We start from the raw sequence: 22,149 nt of genomic DNA on the forward strand, positions 1-22,149 counted from the left end.
TCAACACTTTTTTCGTAAAAAGTAGAGTTCAATAATCAATATAGTGTGGTGTAGCTGACTCATTAAGTGCTATTGTTCATGTACTCGATATTCGGTTTTACTATAAGTGTGAGAGCTATTCAAACTGAAATAGACAAGATAAAACTTGTAATTGTAATGGAAAAGTTGATAAATAAGTGCTTAAAATACTAGACAATAGATTCACATTCACATAAGATAATGTCTTATTCTGATTTAAAGCAAGTTATTGCTTTCTTTACTATATTAATCACATGAATATGCTAAAATCATTATTTTAAATCCAGTTTTTAAATGAGTACGAGAATTGTTTAATGTCTTGAGACAAATCACTTAAACGTTTTATATTATATGTTTACGATTGAAGAAACATGTCATAAACGCAACCAAATCTTCAATTGTTCTTTTTTTCAATAACCACACTTTTTCACGGGTAATTACTAATTAAAAATGCTTTTGTTAATGTGTAAAAAGTCTTCATTATGGATATCGGTTTTGGTCACTGATCAATATCAACTGGAGAATTATCCAAATGTTATCCACTGTAGAGCAAGAACGTAATGGTCCAAAAGTTAAATGCTTTGTCACAAAATCTAAAAGGATTTGATCTTGGTACTTAATACAGTCGTCGGTGAGAGCACTGTTAAGGATTTCAATACCAGAATAAAACAGGTGTTTAGTGATTACTGATGGTTTTTCAAATTAAACTAATCTCCACGAATTTCTGAACCTAACATAATAGAGGGCGTAAACATAAATAAGATCAAGAAAGTGGAAATATCATAGGCTAGATAGAATGCTGTCAACTGATGTTTTACTTAACATTTTGAAACCGACTCAATGTAATTTTAGAGTTATACTTTTATTACCATAATAGTTAACAGGTATGATAAATTAATGTACATGCACAATTTGTAGTCATTATTGCCTTTTTTAAATGTACTTTATTTGACAGGATTTAGTTATGAATAAGGAATATATATAATATTAAACATTTGTAAATGATCAATTAGTGCATAGAAGGATAAAATTTATATATCCCACTTATAAAATGAATTTATTTTTGGAAAGGAAACTTTTTCTTTATGGTGACATATATAAAGTTGATATCAAAAAGCAATAGTCTATATGAGGATTATCCTGATGTGCTTTCATTTCAGATAATCATACATGTTTTAAGGTTCATGGTATAAACAAACATGTTAGATATCATTTGAAAATTTGTAGTATATTCGAAATACTTCACTTGCGAAAGTTAACAAAACAACAAAATAGAAGATTGCAACAGTTGTATGCAGTAGAAAAGTCAACCAAGTTGACGGTGAAACGAATGTTTAATGGTGACAATGGATGGTAATAGAAGTATCGAAGATACCACGAACTTGACATCATCAGATGTACAAAACTGGTGTTGCATACTGGCAAAAAACATCTTTCCAGTGTTCTCTGGTTCTAAGTTTTCGAAGTACTACATATCCAGATTTATTTTACCTTCAAACCTTAAAAAGTTCCTTATCTTCTTAGATTGTTATGCGTACGTAAATCTAACCTAGTGGTGAACAATGAGGACTTTGCTCAGGAAATAATACCCAACGTATGTGAAAGGAAAACAAATGGGTACGATCTGAAGTTTAACTTAAAAAGATTTAGTTAAAATAAATGATAGGGTAGGTACGAAAACGAATTTTACGATAACTTGTCAGAAACAGCACACCATTCACCACATGAGGACCGTCTCTTCCAGTCATCCAGGGAGTCAATACCAAAAGTTATAAGTTTACAGACGCTTGCTTAACTTCCATTAAGAAATATCCTCAACGTAATGCTATTTTTAACGTCAATTATTCTACAAGTACACAACAAATACTTGTTGATTTTCTGGATCTGTACAACCTTCGTTAGACATTTCTTTACATACTTTTCCAAATCCACATCAGTTGTTTCTTCTACTGTTAGACAGTAACTGGGAATACGGAAACGACTTTCATACTTCCTAGACATTTTAATCAATATTGTATCAGACCATAGATAAAAGTTATAGTTGAGCTTGCTCGATCTAAAATAATGGTGAATTTTACTGATGATGTTAGGTCACAATCCTTAAAAGCCCCTGAAATTGGTCAATCAAGTCCTATCGCTCTTCTTAGCCCTTAATTTCTCTAGATCACCAAGGGTTTTAAATTCAACATTCGTCTCTGGATGAGTGTGAAGCGTAAAAGATAATTACGTAAACAAAGTTATTCGCAAGTAACCATTTTTGATTTTTTTAGTGCTCAACATCCAGCACTGGAAGTCTGAAACAAAGGCATGTATGTAATTTTGAGCTATTCTCTTCACTAACCACTCTTTTTGTATAAAGGCAGACTAGCTGGAGACGACCACCTATGAAAAAACCTTACTGCTGTCACACTTCAGTAAAGACAAAAGTATAACTATATCATTTATGCCCAGTAACTGTGAACTTTTGATCTTCAGAAAGGTGTGTAGATTCTCCTACTGGACCTAATTGCAGTGAAAATTTTTAGGCTTTAAACAGATAACCATTTCATCTTAACTATGCTTCAGTTTTATCATAACATAAGACTGTTTGACTGATTGCATAAGTAACAGAATCTTGTCGCAAACTAAAATGATTTTTAACGTTAGCCATAGAAGACCGCAAATTACGAAGTCATAGAAGATACGAGGAAATAGTTGATAAGTATTTGTTAGACAATATATTTTACTTTCAAGTCTGTAAAAAAGATTTATTTTAAAAACACATATTTTTACACTACATAGAGAAAATGTCAAACTTTTAAAGGCTTATAAGTAATAAGGCTTATAGTAATCTATTGAAACTAACAATTTCTTTCAACAAATCGAAAAATCAAAAAGAGTACATGCATTAAAATGAAAATTTATTTCATAATATGAAAAGTTTTCCAAGTATTTATAAGGAATATGGAATATAAGTATAGATCTACAAGATCCGTTAATAAATAAATAATAGATATTTACATAAGTGTATCATATACAACTAATTGATTGGACGTAGTTCATAATCAATTACAATAGGTGATGATTTGGGTAGTGTACAATTCTTTTTAACTGATGATTCACGTGCAGCATCCAATAGAACATTGATAAGATAACGATCTTGAAATGGTTCTGGATTTAAACTTCGTCCAGCTATACCATGACCATGAACGGGTGGCCATGGATTTCCGTGCAGTTCCAATATTCCAAATGATTTAGTACCACAAGGCTTTATCGGATAAACTGGAGGAAAAATCTGAAACAAACTAGTGTATGAGCGTCCATAAAATCGATATCTTGGTACAAATACCTGAAACGGAAATAATTAAAACATATATAATAGTAAGATACACTCAAAAGTATCAACAGGAATAAAGATTAACTACCACACAGCTACTATGTAGATTTTATAAACGGGTTTCAGTTATAAAGTGAATAAACAAATTAATTAGTCAAATTTGAAGCTTAATAAATAAACTATCTAAACTATACTTATATTGTGTTCCAGTTCTAGTGTACGAACATAAACAGTCAATATGATAAACATACAACATAGATTTGTCCAGACTAAAATTTAGTGGAAAATACACTTTGAATTTCATTTCTTAGTAGAATTCATCAAATGAAACTATTAATTAACCATTTGTTACTGAAATATATTTAATAACGGGTTTACAAAGTGTTATAAACGGTATAATACTCGTTATAAGGCTAGGGTTTCTTGTTATAACAGTCCTTTTACTTAGACGAATATCTACACTAGATTCCCTCCCAGTGTCTATTCTACAGGACTTCAACACAACTCAGATCAAGAACACGAGATTAGCCTAACTATAACGTCAATATATTTCCACACCGAAATCCGACACAATCCAACAACAAGGAACAGTCAGTCAATCAATAATAATCAGGATAGGGGAATATATAATACATATAACACCTGTCACCCTATCTAATGTCTGACTCAGCAAAACAACCAATCATTATCATTCTTTCCCATATATCACAAAGCTTGTTAGGACATTGAGAGTTAGGTCAAATTTATTTCATCAATTACAGATGCTCATGAAAATCTAGCAGTTATTTCTTCTAGATATCTAAAATTCACAGTACGGATACTTAGTCATTATTCTATTTTTAATCATTATTAATAACAATATTATTAAGGATGTAAACAAAACAAAATTAACTCTTATATCTAGCTACATTTGAGCACAATTTCAAACAGTAACTAAATAGTAGACATAAATTTGATAATCCAAATCAGAATTTAAACATTACGTCATTTTAAACTGAAAGTCGATTTCAGTATTTGTGCTAAAACTAACTGACAACAGGTACTTTTATGTAAACTTGGACTATAAAAAATCACTCTCTAGGAAACTATGTAGTTTATTTTGTTTTACAATTTTCGATTGCTGGAAGTGATATTCATTGTGGAACAGAAAAGAACTTTCCAATGGGTAACACATTTCAAAAAGTTAAGTGAGATAAATCTCAGAAATCTGATAATCTGACTTTAATGTTGAGCAATAAATCTAACACCTCTCCTAGATACACGAATAAATAAACTTATACGTTTTCTTCAGCTGACCATCGAGATTACGAAACTTTTGATTTATATAAACCATGTCACGGACAAACACTTGAAATTCCGTATCTCAGGACGGATCAACAACACTAGCCAAAACTGAATCAATCAAGTCTATGCACAACGTTCTTGAGACACACAAGCAAGATAGAAGTATACCTTTTTAGTTAACTTCACCTAAACAGTGTCATAATGCAATACAACTACTTTTCTGTAGACAGGAATATTATCATAGGTTTGATGACTCCGGAATTTCAGACTTCAACTCTTTGTGCCTTGTCCAAATCGATTTCGCGGACGCTTCGAGCCCATTCAAACTGTTTCTCTTGACGTTCCTTGTAGGTTTCTAATTGTTCAAAACGAACGTTCATCGTAGTTTCTTCCATTGCCACTGATAAGTCTTATAAGTGAACTCTTGAGTCGGTTTCCTAAGCTCTTCTAAAAATCCCAAGCTAAATCTACATGGTAACCTGAGCACAATAAAAATAGAGCGAAGTGCGAAAAGAACGTTTTGCTGCAAGGCTAGTTTATGTGCAGAAAAACGAGGGTGCTTATATTATTTCAAACAGCCGTGGCCTTCTGAAAGTTTCTGGAACCATAATAAATATAGTAGAAGCATAGGTAATTATTTAATCAAAAACGTGACGCTTGACTCCTCACTTTCTAGATGTTTTTAAGTGGCTTCTATTCAAAGTTGATTGGATAAAGTGTTCCCCAAAGTTTTACGGCCTCCTACGAGCTTTTGCGAGTAATATTTTGGATCTCCCTAACAATGAATGACTTACCACTATTCCGAATTTTCAGCTTCGTTTTAAATAATCTTATCAAAGCTAGCCAAACTTCTTTGAGGGTGTCGAACACATAAAAGCAATGATAGTTGCTACTGACTCTGAAATATGAGTGAAGAGATTTGATGGGGTGAAAATGATTAAAGATTCATTCCCACTCCATATGAATAGAATGGTAACGGGTTTTATATCCTGCAACCTATAGCTGACAATTGTTTGTTCCCAGCCAATACAAATTACAAATAAACATTTCTATGAACTAAACGGTTAATTGTGTCAACCCAAAGTTGAACACAGGTTTAATAGCTAAAAGTAACTTAAAGAACTCCGTTTGAAAACTGTTAGTCTTTGAGACAAACAAAGTTAAGATCAAATCACATGTTGGTCGAGGAACTAGGCAACTAGGCCAGAAACGTTATTTTCAAATAAGATGTTGCAATGAACAGTATTGAAATTTAGCAGGTGAGTACAGTTTCATGAAGATGGCTTTGAACTATACTATGTGATAGCTAGCGATAATACTCGACTGCCCAAACCAGAATTTGTGAAGCAAAGTTCCGACCCATGATCTTGTTTCAGAGTAAAGATCATAAGTCTCCCGATACTGTATACAACTGGTAATGAGCAACGGCGTATACAAGACCTATACCCCTATCCGACTGTTGCTAATAAGTTGATGCATGCGGATAAAATTACAAAAATTGTAGCATATACAAAATTAACAAACAGTTTCTCGAATACCTTGAATAATTTTTCAACTAAACGTTCCTCAGTTAGCCAAAACACAGAAAGCTCTAGAATACCAAGATTGAGTTTATCGTTGATTTCTGGTTCCTTAGAATTTTTCCAAAGCTCAAATAGCGAAACGAGATCCTGTTCAGCTGATGCCAAGATGCCTTCCTGAATCAAACGCTCAGCGTATAATCGAGTTTCGATAGCATGTGACCATGGTAATTCGATGCGTTCATCATCAAGCAGCTTTGAAACATACCGTCTTAGCAACATCATACGACCTGTTACACCACCGCCGACACCTTCAGCCCTTTTCAAACGAATTGGTCTTGAAGAAACTGGAAAACGCAATCGAGTAGCAGCCGCACCATAGTTACTAACTTTTTCACTCTGATTGGATGACTTTCTGCAAAGTTGTGCTAATGAAGTGCCAAAGCGAAGCAGTCTAGTACTCGGGAAATCCGGTAACAGGGAGTAATATGAGAATGAGGACAATTTCGGAATCTAAAAAGATTGGAAGTTGAACAACTAATAGAAAGTCTCCGAATGTAATGTATAAGACTTGTCGAGAATAAAATAAGAGTTGAATCAAATACTATAGAAAGTAAATAAAAAATCTAACACTGTATCTCAAGTGTGAAACTCGTACAAGAATAACATGGGTGTGAAGCACACGAATTCGTCAGAAGAAATAGAAAAACACACTTCCCCTAACATCGATAAGAAATTCCTGTAATTACAATCAGAGACTTCATTAATTATTTAACCGATTGAGTAATTGGAGTGAAAGATACTGGATCCGAATCATGTTGCAAACAACACAGATACAGGTGTATCCAGCTGACAAGTCACAAAAAGGACGAAAAGAGTGTACTGGATTACACTGCTCGCCACATTCCATTTATTCTATAACAATTTGTAATGTAACTGTTATATTGAGGCAACCCGCACAGGATGCACATATTCCAACCAAGACTGGTTGAAATCCAGTCAAAAAATATCTCAAACAAGATAATTCAGATCATTACAAATTAAATCAAATGAAGACCGCAAGCAATATTAGGAGCAAGTCTTCAAAGTATTGTACTTGAAATCCAAGGTTCATGTTGAGCAGAGTCTCCAATAAATGTGAGTATTCATGCATCAGAAAATGTACAATTATTGCCATTATTAAACGACCTTACTCAGCACTAACGGAGACACTGTTAAGTGACCGATTAACACACACAAATTTAGCCTAACATGATATCGGTCGTAATTCAAATAACACAACAAATACTGTATGTTCTGCTCAGTAAATACGTTAAGTGAGCAACTAAGTTTGTTAGTTATGGATAACTGTCGACCACTTGAATTGGTGTTGCAGCTGCTTATGCTATTTAGTAGCTAGTTCAGTGTTTCGTTATTTCTTGAAGAAATGAATTGGAAAAAATCGTCTGTGCACACAACTCCAATAAAGTGCAAAAACAATCCCAAAGTTCTTGACACCCGACCGGAAACTGGGAACTGAATGATGGTTATATACAAAGCATGAAATGGGAGGTAAAACATTAAACAATGGAGCGGCAGAAGAATTTAACTTTTGAGGACTCTCAGGGATGTTCTCAACAATGGAAACAAAGCTGAGATAAAATTATTGACAGAAGTGGACAGGGGTAATTTGAATAACATAAGATTGATGTAACATAACGATTTAATAAAATTAGTTCGCACAACTTCTGGAAGATAATGGAGCATACAAACATTTGGAAACATGACTTATACACATATACATACCATTTACGGAGAAATCATCACAAAGTTGACATCTTCATACAAACAAAAGATAAATAAGCTAAGATCCTAGAAATCGATATTTTTATTGATCAAGTAAGGAAACTATAAATAAATAATACAAATGGTAAGAAGATAATAATTATAAAAAATGAAAGTCATAGTAGTCATATTACTAATAACGACATCACAGTAACATGGGATTTTGGAGAAAAAAAAACAATACGAAAATCATGCAAAATTATAAAATGGAATAAGAAAGGAATAAATAACTTCAATAAAGAGTGGAAGAAGATGTGGGAAGAAAACACATGAATCATATCAGTTATTCAACTTGTTATTCAAAATAATTTTCCAATGGCCATTGAGGATCACGTAGTTCAATTAAACCTAGAAGAAAACCATTGAACTTCATAATAGATTCATAAGTATGTAAAATTGAATTCCAACTCCAAGTTAAACCGATACGATGTAGATAGATACACTGTGATGAGGACGTTGTGACTGAAAATCTTTCTGACTCTGAAATATTTTTATTGGGATCAGAAATGAGATCAGTTACGTTGTAATGAAGTACAGACCAAGGTATATTGTTTTTCAATTCAATTCTTTCTGGATTAAATATAGAAATATGATAATAACGATAATAATAATAATAAACCAATATTTATAACTTTTTGCATAGATTATCTTATCTCTACTTTAAAAGTAGTCATATTCATGAGAAAAATTTATTCACACAGAAAATAACAGGACGATTTGAAAGTAAATACATGAACCTCTTCTTGTGATACCTGAAAAAAAAGAACTGTACATAGGTGAGATTTCATTAACGGCAAGGAAGAAAGTGGTTTAACAGTTCAGTGGTTTAATCGATTGGATTGTAACATTTCACTTGTAGGTTCGAATTCTACTCAACGTATCACAATCTGGACAGTTGTATAATATTAGTAGTCCTCATACAATCAAGATGTAACTGTACTGAGATATTGAAGTACATTAGATCTTAATGGCATTAAATACAAATATGTTGTTAGCATTGTTAGATTATATAAATGTAAAAACAATCGAAACGACTTTGGTAGCTAAGAATATGTTGTTGTTTGACGTTATAATGATGATAGTATAATGTAGCTCAAATATCGGAATATGGGCTGTACGGATTAGTGAATTTGTTACTTTGAGACACTTTTCGATTTCCAGTAAGTGGGTGAAATTTTCCTACAGTGCGATGATATACCGGTTATTCAAACTCCACTTAATTAGCTGGGAGTTAGTGTCTGTAGGTGTGGCAATTTATTTGAACCTTTGAAAAGCAAAGTACTTCAACTAGACTGGGAGATGCCTGTGTCCACATCTACTCTTTGTGCTGTGCCAATAGAAATAGTTGGAAAGGTTGTGTATCGGGGTAGTTGTGAGTGCTGGTAGTGGAATGACAGATGAAGTCAATCTATGGCATAATGAAAGTCAGAATAGCTAATACCAATCTGAGCCACTTTTGGTACTATAACGACATTAATCTGCCAGCAAGAGATCGGGTTTACAACGCGTCACTGAGAGTACTTCAGTTCTATGGTCGTGAAACCTAGCCCCTCCAAATCGGGGCTATTCGACAATCTGCAGTATTCGATAATCACTGTCTCCGAGAAATTGCTGATATCCAATGGTAATACCATTTTAAAAATGCTGAGACTTGGCAATTACATGTTCAGGAGTAGTGATGGTAATTTAATCAGTGTCATCATCTTCAAGTAAATAAATAGGTACAATCTATCAACAGACTACTATAAACAAGTTTTTACATTACCATTGACTTCAACTGACAAGGGACTTGACTAATAGATACTTTTGATAATGATCAAATTGTTTTTGCTAAAATCTACAATAAATTATTTACCTTTTAAACAAAAGCAGACAGGAATTTTAGGTTAGCTGCAAAATTTGTATAAATGACACATATAAAAGGAAATAAGATATCAGAAATTATAAGCCAGCAGAAACTAGACAGTCTTAGACTTCGTGGCAGCTCGTTGCAATTTTGTATACAAAATGTCATCAGTAACACAGAAAGACAGTATGAGATTGATATGATGGGGAAGTCTAACAGTTAGGCTCTTCATTGACCGTAGAATGAACATTATACAAAATCGATTTTTTCAAAACATTTATAACGCATAATCATGTCATTTTCATATCAACATTTTTTAAAAATATAAGTATGCAATTTTTTTAGCGGAAAACCTATTCTACTGGACAGCTATTTTATTGTATGATACTAGCCCGACCAGGAGCTTACGTCGATAATTCACCCTCGTACACAGTCATCATTTGACCCTAATGTATCATTGAGTTTCACCAACTGATAGGCACCTTATTAATTCACTTTCACAATCAGAGTAAAGTAACGTCATCGTAAGTCAAATGTAAGACAAAAAACTAACCCTCATCAGCTATCAGAAATGTGCGTTTAAAATTAACTTCACCATCATTTTTATCCAGGGAATGAAACGTATCCACAAACAGTTTTAAACCAATTTCATGATCCAAACGTTGTTCAGCTGGCAAAGATATCTCCTTATTCAAAGTGTATGGAGTAATGGCTAGTTTGAATTGTGCTTTATCAGATATAAATGAATTATGACCAAAAAGAAATAACTCCATTAATGAATCATTTGATTCTTGTTGCTCAAAATTAACTAGTATATCGGATTGTTCGAAACGTATACATAAACACGTCCCTGTGAATTTTTCATAACCTGTTTCCAAAACTTGAACAGTCTATGAAATGAAATATTACACGTAATAAGCATGTGAAGAAAGTAAACCAGCATTAAATTCAACCGCAACAAGCTATCTAACTAAAATGAGCCCCCAAATGCCCTGATACGATTGAGGGTGGGGAGAATCCGTTTTCCCTTGCGAAATACTCTCACATAACCACGTGCATACAACCACTGACACAGAAGTCCTACTCACTGCCTTCTCACGGCATCACTGTTGTTTACGAAATTGAGAGAACGAAAAGCGAATGTCCGGAACTTTAACCGGGTTGGTGGACACGGAGGGTTCATCTAGGGGAGTTGGAAAACCCTGATTCCAAACCAATGGTGCACGTGGGCTCCAGATCCTGAGGGAACGAAAGGTGCATGAACCTATTGTTGGTCACCGGCTACTATGGGACTGCATCTCCTTACACTGCTCCACTGCCTTGTGGATTAGACTTTCAGGTCGAAGGCTCCGAGTGTGGCCGCCTAAGAAAACCACCTGCTTCGGTCTGGGCACTCGAGCAGTATCCCAGCCCTCACAAAAATCGATGATAACCGCTACCGGCCTCATTGTTATTGTGCAGCGCATATGTACTTGGTACCCCCTTGTACCGATGTTTATGTGTTTAAATAAATGAATAAAACGATGTTCAAAGTTAGTTTACAACAATGACTGAATTTAGCTATAATTCAATAAAAATCAGGGAGTCATGAACAACTGTTTTGTCCTAGGATGCTTTGAAAAGGCACATAGTAATACAAACAAAAAATTATTATTTGCGCAAACTGTTGAGTGTAACCTGTTTTTCGTAATTGTCCTTTGAGTAGTATGGTCCACGATCCTGGGTCGATGAAAAATTTGGTAGCAAATATAAATATTCCCTCATTACAAAAGCAACCGGGAAGTGTCAATCCCTACTCTAAGCTTTCAAGAATACCTATAGTTATCTTATTTACCATGAAAGTCCCCTTCTGTTTCTAGTAATTCCTCCACATTTCTAATGATATTCGTAATGGACTACCAGTGCTAACAACTGAGGCTCATGACCTTCTGAAACTCAACTCCAAACTACGAGGGGACTTTTTAATGCTTGGAACCAGTATATAATAGGAGAACATGGATCACCACCCACAAACACGTAATCTAATACTTGGGAGGAAACTTAGGAATGATGAGTGAGCAACTGGTGGCCGGAACTTAAAAAGCAAGCACTTAGAGGACTTTTTAAAAGACAGAAATACTCAACTACCATTAAGGGAATGAAAAATTCAGTTTACACTTATTCATCAATCATAAGGAATGTAAGAGTCTCTAGAAGAATGCACGTTCTTACATGATAAGACCCTCGAAGATAAATTGGTGACCCGATAAAGAAAATCAATTAAATTAGTGGGATAAAAACTGGAAAAATTATCAAATAATCATTAGATGACTTACGGAAAAACTAAATTTCGCCATGTCATTTTCAGTCAATGATTTGTTTAGTTCACGGCAGGTCGGAAATATCTATTAAACAAGATAACAGTAAGCACCACATAAATGACAACTAAATATTTTTCAGTAATTGAGTGAGTCATTCATATAAACGATATGCCGATTAGAAAATGCATTATCAAATATGAAGTGAATTTAAACACTACTAACCACAAAAAGCAAGCGCAAGTTATTATATACTTCGTTTGTTTTAAAGGAGATTTGATTGACCATGAGCAGTAAGAGATGTAAGCCGCACAAGTTGGTAAAATAACATCCGACAGTTCTTCAGGGCAATGGATACCAGGAACGATCACTAGGACTCCTCTCTTCATGGAGTCCTGATAAACCGAAAAATGATAATTCAACACAAATATATTCCATACTACCTCGAAATATCGTAAACTAAGTGTTTTTTTGTTTTTATAAATCATTGATAAAAGGAAAAGCAGGTCTACTGGCTAACGAAAAAAAACTTAGAGCAGACCTATGACGAAAATAGACAACAAGGAATCTCAACAAACTCATCAATACTACTGCATTAGTTGGAAAATCGAAAAATATTTTGCTAAAAAATGAGCTTGCATCTACATCTTATTAATAATATTTAACAAGAAAGTAAAATTAATGTGTGTTTTCTGTAAACAATACAAGTGAAACAATATGCATTGAACGTGGATATTTAACTTGGGACCAGGCAAAGTTTTCAGCTGAATATCTAAACAAAGGCAAATAATGACTTATCAAAATTATCAAATTGTGCAGTTAGATAGCAAATTAATAAAACAGGAAACGATTGAAATACTTCAATTCCTAGATATTTCAATCAGGCAGTAGACAGGCGATTCGTAATAAAGGTTTAACTGGAAACACCAAAAAAGATATATTCATGTTCACTTCAAGTCCCTGAAAACTCCAATGTAATAGTTATGACTTCAAATAAACAAAAAGCAACATAGTTTTTGTATCCAAAGTAGTGATTGCAATAATTTCAATAAAATTAGCGGTTCTGTACAACTGATTTTATAGTTTGCTGTTCTTAAAACACCGTTGCTATATTTGTTATTGATATGTTCAAATATTTTAACGAGTGTCTACACAGAAAATACCATAACAATAAAGAAAATTATATACTCAGTTGTTATTAGTTAAACCACAACTTTGAAAAATACTCCCCAACATGTCACTCAACCCAGTAGTTTAAGATACTAAATTGTTGGTAGAAAAACCCCGTTATCTGTGTATTAAAAAGTGTTATGAGAGTGATGGTGTTAGTAATTCATACAAGTTTTGCAAAAACGACAAGGAAGGAAATAACCTTTGTGATTATCTCACTACACACATTAAATAGATTACAGTAAATGTGGAAAACATAATAATTCACCTACTTGTTGCCGACTCATTTGACTTCCGTACTGTAATATCACTTCACCTGGAGCTGTCCAAGGTTTTGGAGGTAATAAACCCTGACCAGAGCAACATGTTGTGCAAAATAAAATATCTGAATCATATTTTTCACTTAAATCACAAGGTAATTGGATAACCGGTAGACTGGGAAGTGTAGGTTTATGTAGCATTGTAACAACATCAACACTACTCAAACCCCGTAGACGACAAATTAATGGACTTAAATGTGACCAGAATTTTGTGTTCATTTCTGCTAATAAGCTGAATGCTTTGATTGGATCACCAGCTGCTTTCGTCAGGTCGCACTTTTCGAACACCCAACCAGGTGCAAATAAAGCTACTGATAATGGGCGATCGGGTCTAGAAGCCTGTGGAACATGATTATAAACAGTGATGAAAAAGTATCAAGTTATATTGATTACGTCAAGAAAAGTGAATTTCGTAGTTTAAATACGTGTAACGGTGAAGTTTGGTTAGAATAATAATATAATTCAAGATGAAAGTCAAATTCTAACAAATTTTTACATTCAACCAAAATTATTTTTTGATGGTTGAATAAAGTAGACTCATTGTGGGACAAGATTGTAAAAAACGCAAATAAATCCACAGTAAATGTTACTAAGGTCCACTCATTTATCAATAATTATTCGAAATACAAATGAATATAAACATCAGCTTTACGCTAGAAATAACAAGGGAATCAAATAAGTGTTTGAGTACATCTTGAGGTGCACAGTACTCTCTAAAACATTTTTTTAAAGTGTTAGAAATGACTACTAGTGCGTTTGACGAACGATGCAATGGTGAATATCTATACATAAGTACACTATCTTACAGAAAGACAGAAGATAGAGGTAATTATTTATAAGCGGTGATTTATGAATACTACAGAAAGTTGAAGAATTACGAGCCAGTCAATCATACAGAGAAAGTTAACAGAATACTTTTGCTTTAAGATGTCAGGGAAATGAGTGGGACATATATATAACAAGTATCAATTACCATTTTTATCTTAGGTCAATTACTTATTATCCGACAAACTATAATACCTTGAATAGACATTTTATACATAGCAATTTTAATTCCTAAATAAATGAAGTTGGTCGACCGATAGTTCAGACTTCTTAAATTTATTCGCCTGATGTTTAGAGACAGGTTTACTGACTACTTTAATAGTTCGTGCTTTATCAAGTCAATTGTTTCATCATGACGCATGTATTCACCTAGAACGTGATTTCTAACAACATCGTGTTTAATCCATCTCAAACTTCTCAAAGTGTTTAAAATTAGGATACAACAGGTCTGTTCAATAAAATATGGGTTGTATATTTTAAATGAGAGCTAATGATAGTTTAATTTTTATGGATATGTTGGTTTAGAAGGAGTTCAAAGCTTTTTTATGTTGAAACCACGAAGACAAAATTTCTTTTGTTTAAACATTAGGCTTACAGTTCAGTTCATTACCAATAATATGTATAACACTCCATTAAGATTTGTAAAGTGGTACACTATTGATAAGTTAATAGCGCGAACTGACAATCTAAGTTCCTCAAGACAATTTAATCGGAAATAGGAAGACATGGAAAGTAACTCACGTTAATATCTAAAACAACCTTTAGTGCTTCGACTGTACCGAAGCCACCGCCTCCAATACAACCACGACCGAAACAATCAATACCGACAAACACCTTTGTTGACATTGAAGAATTGACAGTACTAGTTGTTTCATTTAAAAGAGAAAAAATAGAAAAAAAGTAGTTAGCCAGATCCAAAGCTAATGAAATGCTGCAGATGAATAGGACAAACACTCAAACTTTCTTACATTTGTGTGAACTAGAAGTATGTACAAAATATTTAGTTGAATAACTATTCTACCATCGAACATTAGTCAACATACCGCATATTCAGGAAACTTTGAAGTCTACATGCTTATCGTTCAGACTAGGTACTTGAATTGTTAGTTGATTACAACCCTTTCAACTGACTTGCCCTTTATCTCAGAACTTTACAACCAACTTTAACATTGCTTAATCGGTTATTTAACAGTGGTTGGCCAATACTTCGATAATATTTATGATAAAGTATCATCAGCCCAGCTTTAACAGTTTTGTTTGAGCAATAGGATAAGACAGGGAGGAATTTTGAGTAGTTATTTGTATGCATGATAATATTTAATTAACCAACCGTCGATTAGGATTTAGGGCCTTCGCAAAGTACTTATTAGGAAAGGGGATTGTTGGGATTAATGGATTTTGTAGCTTTACACTACGGACTGACTTCAGTTAGACAATCACTGGAAATTAAGAAGTACTGAATAGCTGTTTCGCCCTATTATTGAACTCCTTAGTAGTCTGCATCCACAACCCCATCAAAGGTTTAACCCATAACGTTTACGACGATATTTAGTTACACCAGTTCTTTCAATCGATGTGAATTCAACTAACGATGTGAAGAACTAATGCATAATAAATTAATTTCATTACATCAACTTTGTTTGCAACATTTCAGCAATAGTTTATCCGTTATTTGCTAATCACATTACTGTGGCCTGAAAATTCCTGTTATGAATGATCTATAATTTCGAAATGAAATAAATGTAAATTTGTCGTAAATACTACTTACAGCTCTTGTGATTGTCGTAACTTAACTGGATCCCAATTATAATTGAGAAATAAACCACTTCCAGACGCTTTCATATACGGTAAATTTTCTTCGGTCAATTCATTTTGAAAGCTTAAGTGGCCAGACCAAGTTAGTGCATCATACCTTAATAAAGAACAATGTAAATCTGCAAGCAACAATGACATGATGCATATTTTATTTAAAAGTTGTGACATTTAGGGAATTTTTATATAAATTCAATAACCAAATGTGTATTTGTGTACTTGACTCTCAACTTTATTTGATTTACAAGACCGAATTAAACTGGAGTTGAGATTTGCAACCTACTGTTTGAAAATTGAGAGCTTTAACTACTGACATATATAATGAGAAGTAACTGTAAAAGTACAAACTATGCTTTTTTAAACTTCAGCTGTTTCTTGATATATATGTACAGTGGTTATTTACGGTGATTAGTAACCATGAATAAATTGTAGCACAATGAAGTAATGGGTAGCGCCATTGATGAACGAGGATCTGATGCAGACGTAAAGGTAAAGATTAGCGAAGATAGGGGAGCATTCCTGCAGTTGGACAACATATGGGATTCAAAACAACTGTCAACTAACATCAAATTCACAATCTTCAATAAGAACTTCAAGACGGTTCTATTGTGTGGAGCTGAAGTGTGCAGAACTACCACAACCACCATCAAAAGAGTACAAGTGTTTATAAACAAATGTCTATTGGTCGGGTACAATCAGCAACAGCCTATTGTGGAAGAGAACAAATCAACTTCCAGGAGGAAATTAGGAAAAGGTGTTGGAAGTGGATAGGACACACGTTGAGGAAATCTTCAAACAGCATCATGAAGCAAGCGCTATCTTGAAATCCTGAAGGGAAACGGAAGAGATGAAGACAAAGACCACAATGAGCCGAGAATTGGAAGTAGACATGAAAAGGATAAACAGCAACTGGAAAAGACTGGAAAGAATTGCCCAGGACAGAGTTAGATAGAGAATGCCGGTGGGTGGCATATGCTCCTCTACGAGGGGTAACAGGCATAAGTAATTACATTGAAGCAGAAGATTCAAGAAAAAATTACGTAGTTTTTTTCACAAGTTATTTAGGTAGGATGAGGTAGTAGTGAGAAAAAAAATATCTTTTTGATGTTTATTTCAACCACAAAACTATTAAAACAAAAAAAATCTAGTTAGTTATTATAAGACTAAGATACGAACCAGATGACTTCAGAACCAAGGTTTCTAAGCATTCGTAGGAATTTCTTTATTCGATCACGAATTGTAGCAATTTTTTCCTAAAAGATAATAATAATGAGTAGCAAAAACCTAATAGATTTTACATACAGTTATCTTGTAGTTCACATATCACAAAAGTCAGGAGAACGATCAAACTTGAACTAGAATTTAATCATATATCGATAAAACAAAGCGAAAATAAAGTTTCTAAAAAAACAAAGGGAATAAAAATAAACTCATAGACTGAAATAATAGAATAGCTAACCATAGATGGGAAACAATGCGTTTGTACAACTGTGTTCCAACTTATCTGATCACATTTCTTACACCAGACTATTTTTCTCTCCACTTGTAAACAATAGTAAGCGTTTTAATTGACTGACTCGCGACATCATTAACGAAATCAAATAAGACGTGTAGAAATATACAGTTCGGCGAACCAGCACATACTACTTCTCAGGACATTAGTAGTGATAGTGGTTATCTAAAAATACGATTGCACTTGTTGACATATTGATGATTTAATGGTTGAATTTATGAGTCGATTAAGGCTAGACCACCATGGAAAAGCTGGAAGCACTGGACGGCCGTTTCGTTCTAGTATGGGACTCTTCAGCAGTGTGGATCCACGATCCCACTTTCGGGATTCGGTTCGGTTTGGACTATTCCTCAAATATCAGTCGACATTTTCTCGATAAATTCCACTTTCAAGTACAATAACATTTTAATAATGCTGAATATTTGGATCATATTAAGCGGAAATTAATTCACGGAACTGTCTTTTAAGCAAACAGGGTAGTGTAAGTGAAACCTTATCTAATTACAAATAACGTGTTAAAACCTTATACTCGTACACTGTAAACAGATTTATAGAGATGCCAAGTGATTAGGATTAAAAACAAGATGTATTAACATAAACAAAGTTCGATCAAACAAAAATTCATATTGGTCTAAATTGCTTTAATTCATATGAGTACAGTTAAAGGGAACTAACGTGAGGAAAACTTAAGTGGTGAAAATGACGATGCCGACTAGTAATGGGAAACCAAAAAAAAAGAACAATATCGTGGAGTTCTATATATAGAACGGTAGTAAAATTATAAAGACTGGAAGATTAACGAGTAGATTAAATAAATGTTTACATACCTTGGGTAGAGCAATTTCAAAATTAATAAACCAACCCTCAAACCCAACAACTCGTCTTATTTGATCCAAACGTGTAGCAAAATCCTTATAGTTTAATGTTTTATTGACATCACGATAATGTTCCGAGGAATTCATAAAAATGACTTGAAATCCATCACATTCCACTGATTCCATAATTACAGTACCATAGACACTGACACCCTGTCTTAAAAATTACCAGAAAAAGATCTATAAATGTCCAGAATAACTAACCGACCATTAAGAATGCAATTCATTAAGAATTATAGCAACCATGTACATGTCTACATACTTCAGAGTCAATAAAACGACAAACTTTTCGAGCTTGAAGAGAACAGGTGTGATAGATCCATAATAGTATTCAAGTAAAATTTGACGTAGCACCCATTTGATAGTACTTACTATAAGTATCGATATATATAGCTACCAAAAACTAACCCAATACTTGCAAGTCAAGTTTAAATGTCACAGCTTTACAGTCTTTTATGTAAACATGAGTTTGAAATTGAGAAACTAGTTGTCCAGTCGTCGTTTAACCTTATCACCAGAAAAGTAATGTTCATGAGAACCATCATGAATAGATATTAGCATCTGCCGAAAAATAGAGGATGTTCATCAGTGATGTTTTAACATCAAACATTCTGTTTAGTTTATGTTCAGAGAATCACTTCATATTAAGAGATTCTGTTTCTTTTTAAAGTTTTACACTAATGAATACGGTAGGCATTCTAAGCCGAATAAGGAGTCTTCACAATTACAAACATGGCTAGTAAGCAACTGTCAAATACTGTTATTCCTGATATAACTACAGTAATTCAGCCTCGAAATAGTGGATCACTTTCACATGGGATATTATAAGTAAGTGATGTGACTAGATTACAATGAATTTGGGGGACATTTTGCCGAAAAGTGCATACATTATGAAGTGTCAACAGGACCTTTATCATGTTTTCGAAAATTGTGTAGTATCTAAGCGTTTTGTAAATAATGCAAAAAATACACAAGAAATGGTTAAATAGACTGAATACAAACATAGAAATTATTAGATAACTATGAGTTTAGTTTGTATCAATGACCCCACCGTAATGACTTCACTACTACGGTCTTTTGTTGAAAATAAGTGGTAAGTTAACATTTAAAATGGGTACATCTTGAGAAATGTTCTAAAGCAGCTTACCGATGTGCTAGATTAATCCACGACACTGGCGGTACGGTTATGAACTGATGACTGAAGTAAATAAATATGTCAACCAAGTGCCAATGAACAAATCGAAATGCAGGGAAAACACAAGTGAAGTTAACTGTTCGATCGGAGGACAGATAACCGCCAGCCATATCATGACAGTATATAACTTTAGGTAATCCAAAGGATTTACGAATAAAGCCGAAGTCTATATTTGATTGCTGGTAAAAAAAGATAAATTACCATTTAAAAGGTCACCAAAATAACTTAAAGGTAATGTAAGATTCGATGTAGCCGGAAAATCCCAGTGTATCAATTCCTCTATAGTGGAAATAGGCTTACTAATGTAGCTAGACTCATCACACATAGTTGCTAAAAGAGACGAAACAACAAGATATTAATTACTGGGGACAAGTGCACACTGAAACTCTAAACTTTATATGACTATAATGAAAAAAAATTTGGCATAAAGCCTTCACCTTTTCATTTATGGTCACCAATCCCTCAAAAGTCCCGCAACAATATGATACCAGTAAGAGTTTAAAACATACTAGTTTTGTCACTAACCGAAGGATACAACACGTAACAAGAAAACTGGATTATTCGATGTTATCATTCGTGACCATCTGTTTTTAAAATTCCTTTTTAATACCGCTTGATATTTTTCTTCTGTGAAAAAAAGTGATGGTTTTTTGAAACTTCTTAAAAAAATTAAAGAACTACACACTAGGCAACCCCTATATATATATATATATATATACATATATATATATATATTCATGAGTCATTATAGTGAATATAATAACTGTCAACAGGAATATGTACATAATACCACGCGTTCAATGGATTCAAAGATATGACAGATAGTGTAATAGGAGATTTATGTTGCAGGCCCAATAACTACTTATGAAGTAATTATATATAACAACGAAATGTCGGCAAAAGTTACTATTGACATCGCATGACTTGAACAAAGCGTAAAGTTTCAAATGCACCGGCTATTGCCAATTCAGTCTTCAGTAATAAGGATAGGTGGTCTATCAACTGACACTAATCCTTGGAGTTTTTAACACTGTGTAAATCCAATCTCGTTTTGAATATATCAACAGAAGGTGCTGATATTATGTATTTTGGTAGAGAATCACAGTAATTCACTACTCGATGCGAGAAACAGAACTCTAGAGGTGGACGGTTCGATCTCAGTTTTTGAACTTTATTAGAACGTCTTCTCAAATGACCAGTCCTAGACGGAAGGAGAAGTTAAGACACTAACTCTAAGGTCACCGCTCAATGTACAATAAATTAATATCAGGTCACCCCGTAATCTGTGGCAAGATAACAGAAATAAGTTGAGTTGTCTCAGTATGTCTTCATAATATAGGCCAGAAAGACCGTTTACCATTTTACTACTTTGTCGTTAGACTCGTTTCAGAGTATCCGTCTCATACTTGTGTAATGACCTACTTTTATGAAGAGAGCACGATTGGTATAACAGAAACAATTATTATCATAACCAGTGGTACCAGTGATTGTTTTACTGTACTTGCTTGTTAAAGTGTACCAAAGACACGCTCTTCCACTGTCTGTTACCTTGCACGAACTCACATACGCTCGGTAGTTCCGCTTGTAAACGTTGACACGATCTCGGTATCCCTTCGATATCATGAGATCACCAACAAAAATATCTTATTGCATCCATCAGCAGTCTTCTGGTTTTTGGCTTACGAAGGGATCCGACCTAATGTCTGGCACGTAATCTTCCTGTAGTGATGTTTATAGTCAATCGCGGCTCGACGCCAACTACACTTGAAACAAGAACTCACTGCCTGGAACCCGTATTGTAAATGCGGTCTCGGGAAGTCGAGTATAATACTCTAAGTATTTCTTCCATCATCCGGTTATAATATTCTATCTGACATACTGTGTATGGTTCTCCAAATCTTTATGTTATTGTCATAACTTGTTATTTGTATAAAGAATTTCTGGAGATTGTAGTATTTTCAGAGTTTAAATCATGAAATGGTCTTAGCTAGGCCACAAGTAGATAACTGAAAGAGCTGGTTGATGATTTCACCCTACCAATGCCCACCCGCGACCCCATAACCGAGAACAGAACCCATGACCTCTGGTTTCTTGCGTATGGAAGTCAGAATCCAAGTGTTAGTGTATAACTTCAACTGGATGACAATATTGCGTGAGGTTGATAACTGTCTCACACCCAACATGGATTGTACTCCATTAGTGGTCTAGCTAGGATCAGCTTACGATTTAAACTTTGAAAAAACTTTCATTATCAATCCCGTAAGACCTCAACCTTAATGCCGTGCTTTCTTGTGGGAACTAATTAGTTGTTCGTTCCTTTCAGTGTCTGAGATA

The 22,149-nt window shown here is 34.0% G+C and overlaps 2 protein-coding genes across 2 annotated transcripts; both read right to left on the reverse strand.

Moving 5' to 3' along the window:
• Positions 1 to 2,752: 2,752 nt before the first annotated feature.
• Smp_174980 (putative mitochondrial ribosomal protein L17) lies at positions 2,753 to 6,423 on the reverse strand (the record flags this gene model as incomplete). Its single annotated transcript, XM_018790015.1, has 2 exons — positions 2,753 to 3,346; positions 6,157 to 6,423. 2 exons carry the CDS (start codon positions 6,421 to 6,423, stop codon positions 3,038 to 3,040), a joined length of 576 nt encoding a protein of 191 aa, XP_018655400.1. The 3' UTR covers positions 2,753 to 3,037.
• Positions 6,424 to 7,987: 1,564 nt separating this feature from the next.
• Smp_174990 (putative endo beta n-acetylglucosaminidase) lies at positions 7,988 to 20,140 on the reverse strand (the record flags this gene model as incomplete). Its single annotated transcript, XM_018790016.1, has 9 exons — positions 7,988 to 8,532; positions 10,362 to 10,698; positions 13,548 to 13,934; positions 15,162 to 15,282; positions 16,189 to 16,332; positions 17,409 to 17,485; positions 18,573 to 18,777; positions 19,768 to 19,981; positions 20,017 to 20,140. 9 exons carry the CDS (start codon positions 20,138 to 20,140, stop codon positions 8,258 to 8,260), a joined length of 1,884 nt encoding a protein of 627 aa, XP_018655401.1. The 3' UTR covers positions 7,988 to 8,257.
• Between the last annotated feature and the right edge of the window lie 2,009 nt (positions 20,141 to 22,149).

The sequence above is a fragment of the Schistosoma mansoni genome, chromosome W (assembly GCF_000237925.1).
Source record: "Schistosoma mansoni strain Puerto Rico chromosome W, complete genome".
Classification (NCBI taxonomy): domain Eukaryota; kingdom Metazoa; phylum Platyhelminthes; class Trematoda; order Strigeidida; family Schistosomatidae; genus Schistosoma; species Schistosoma mansoni.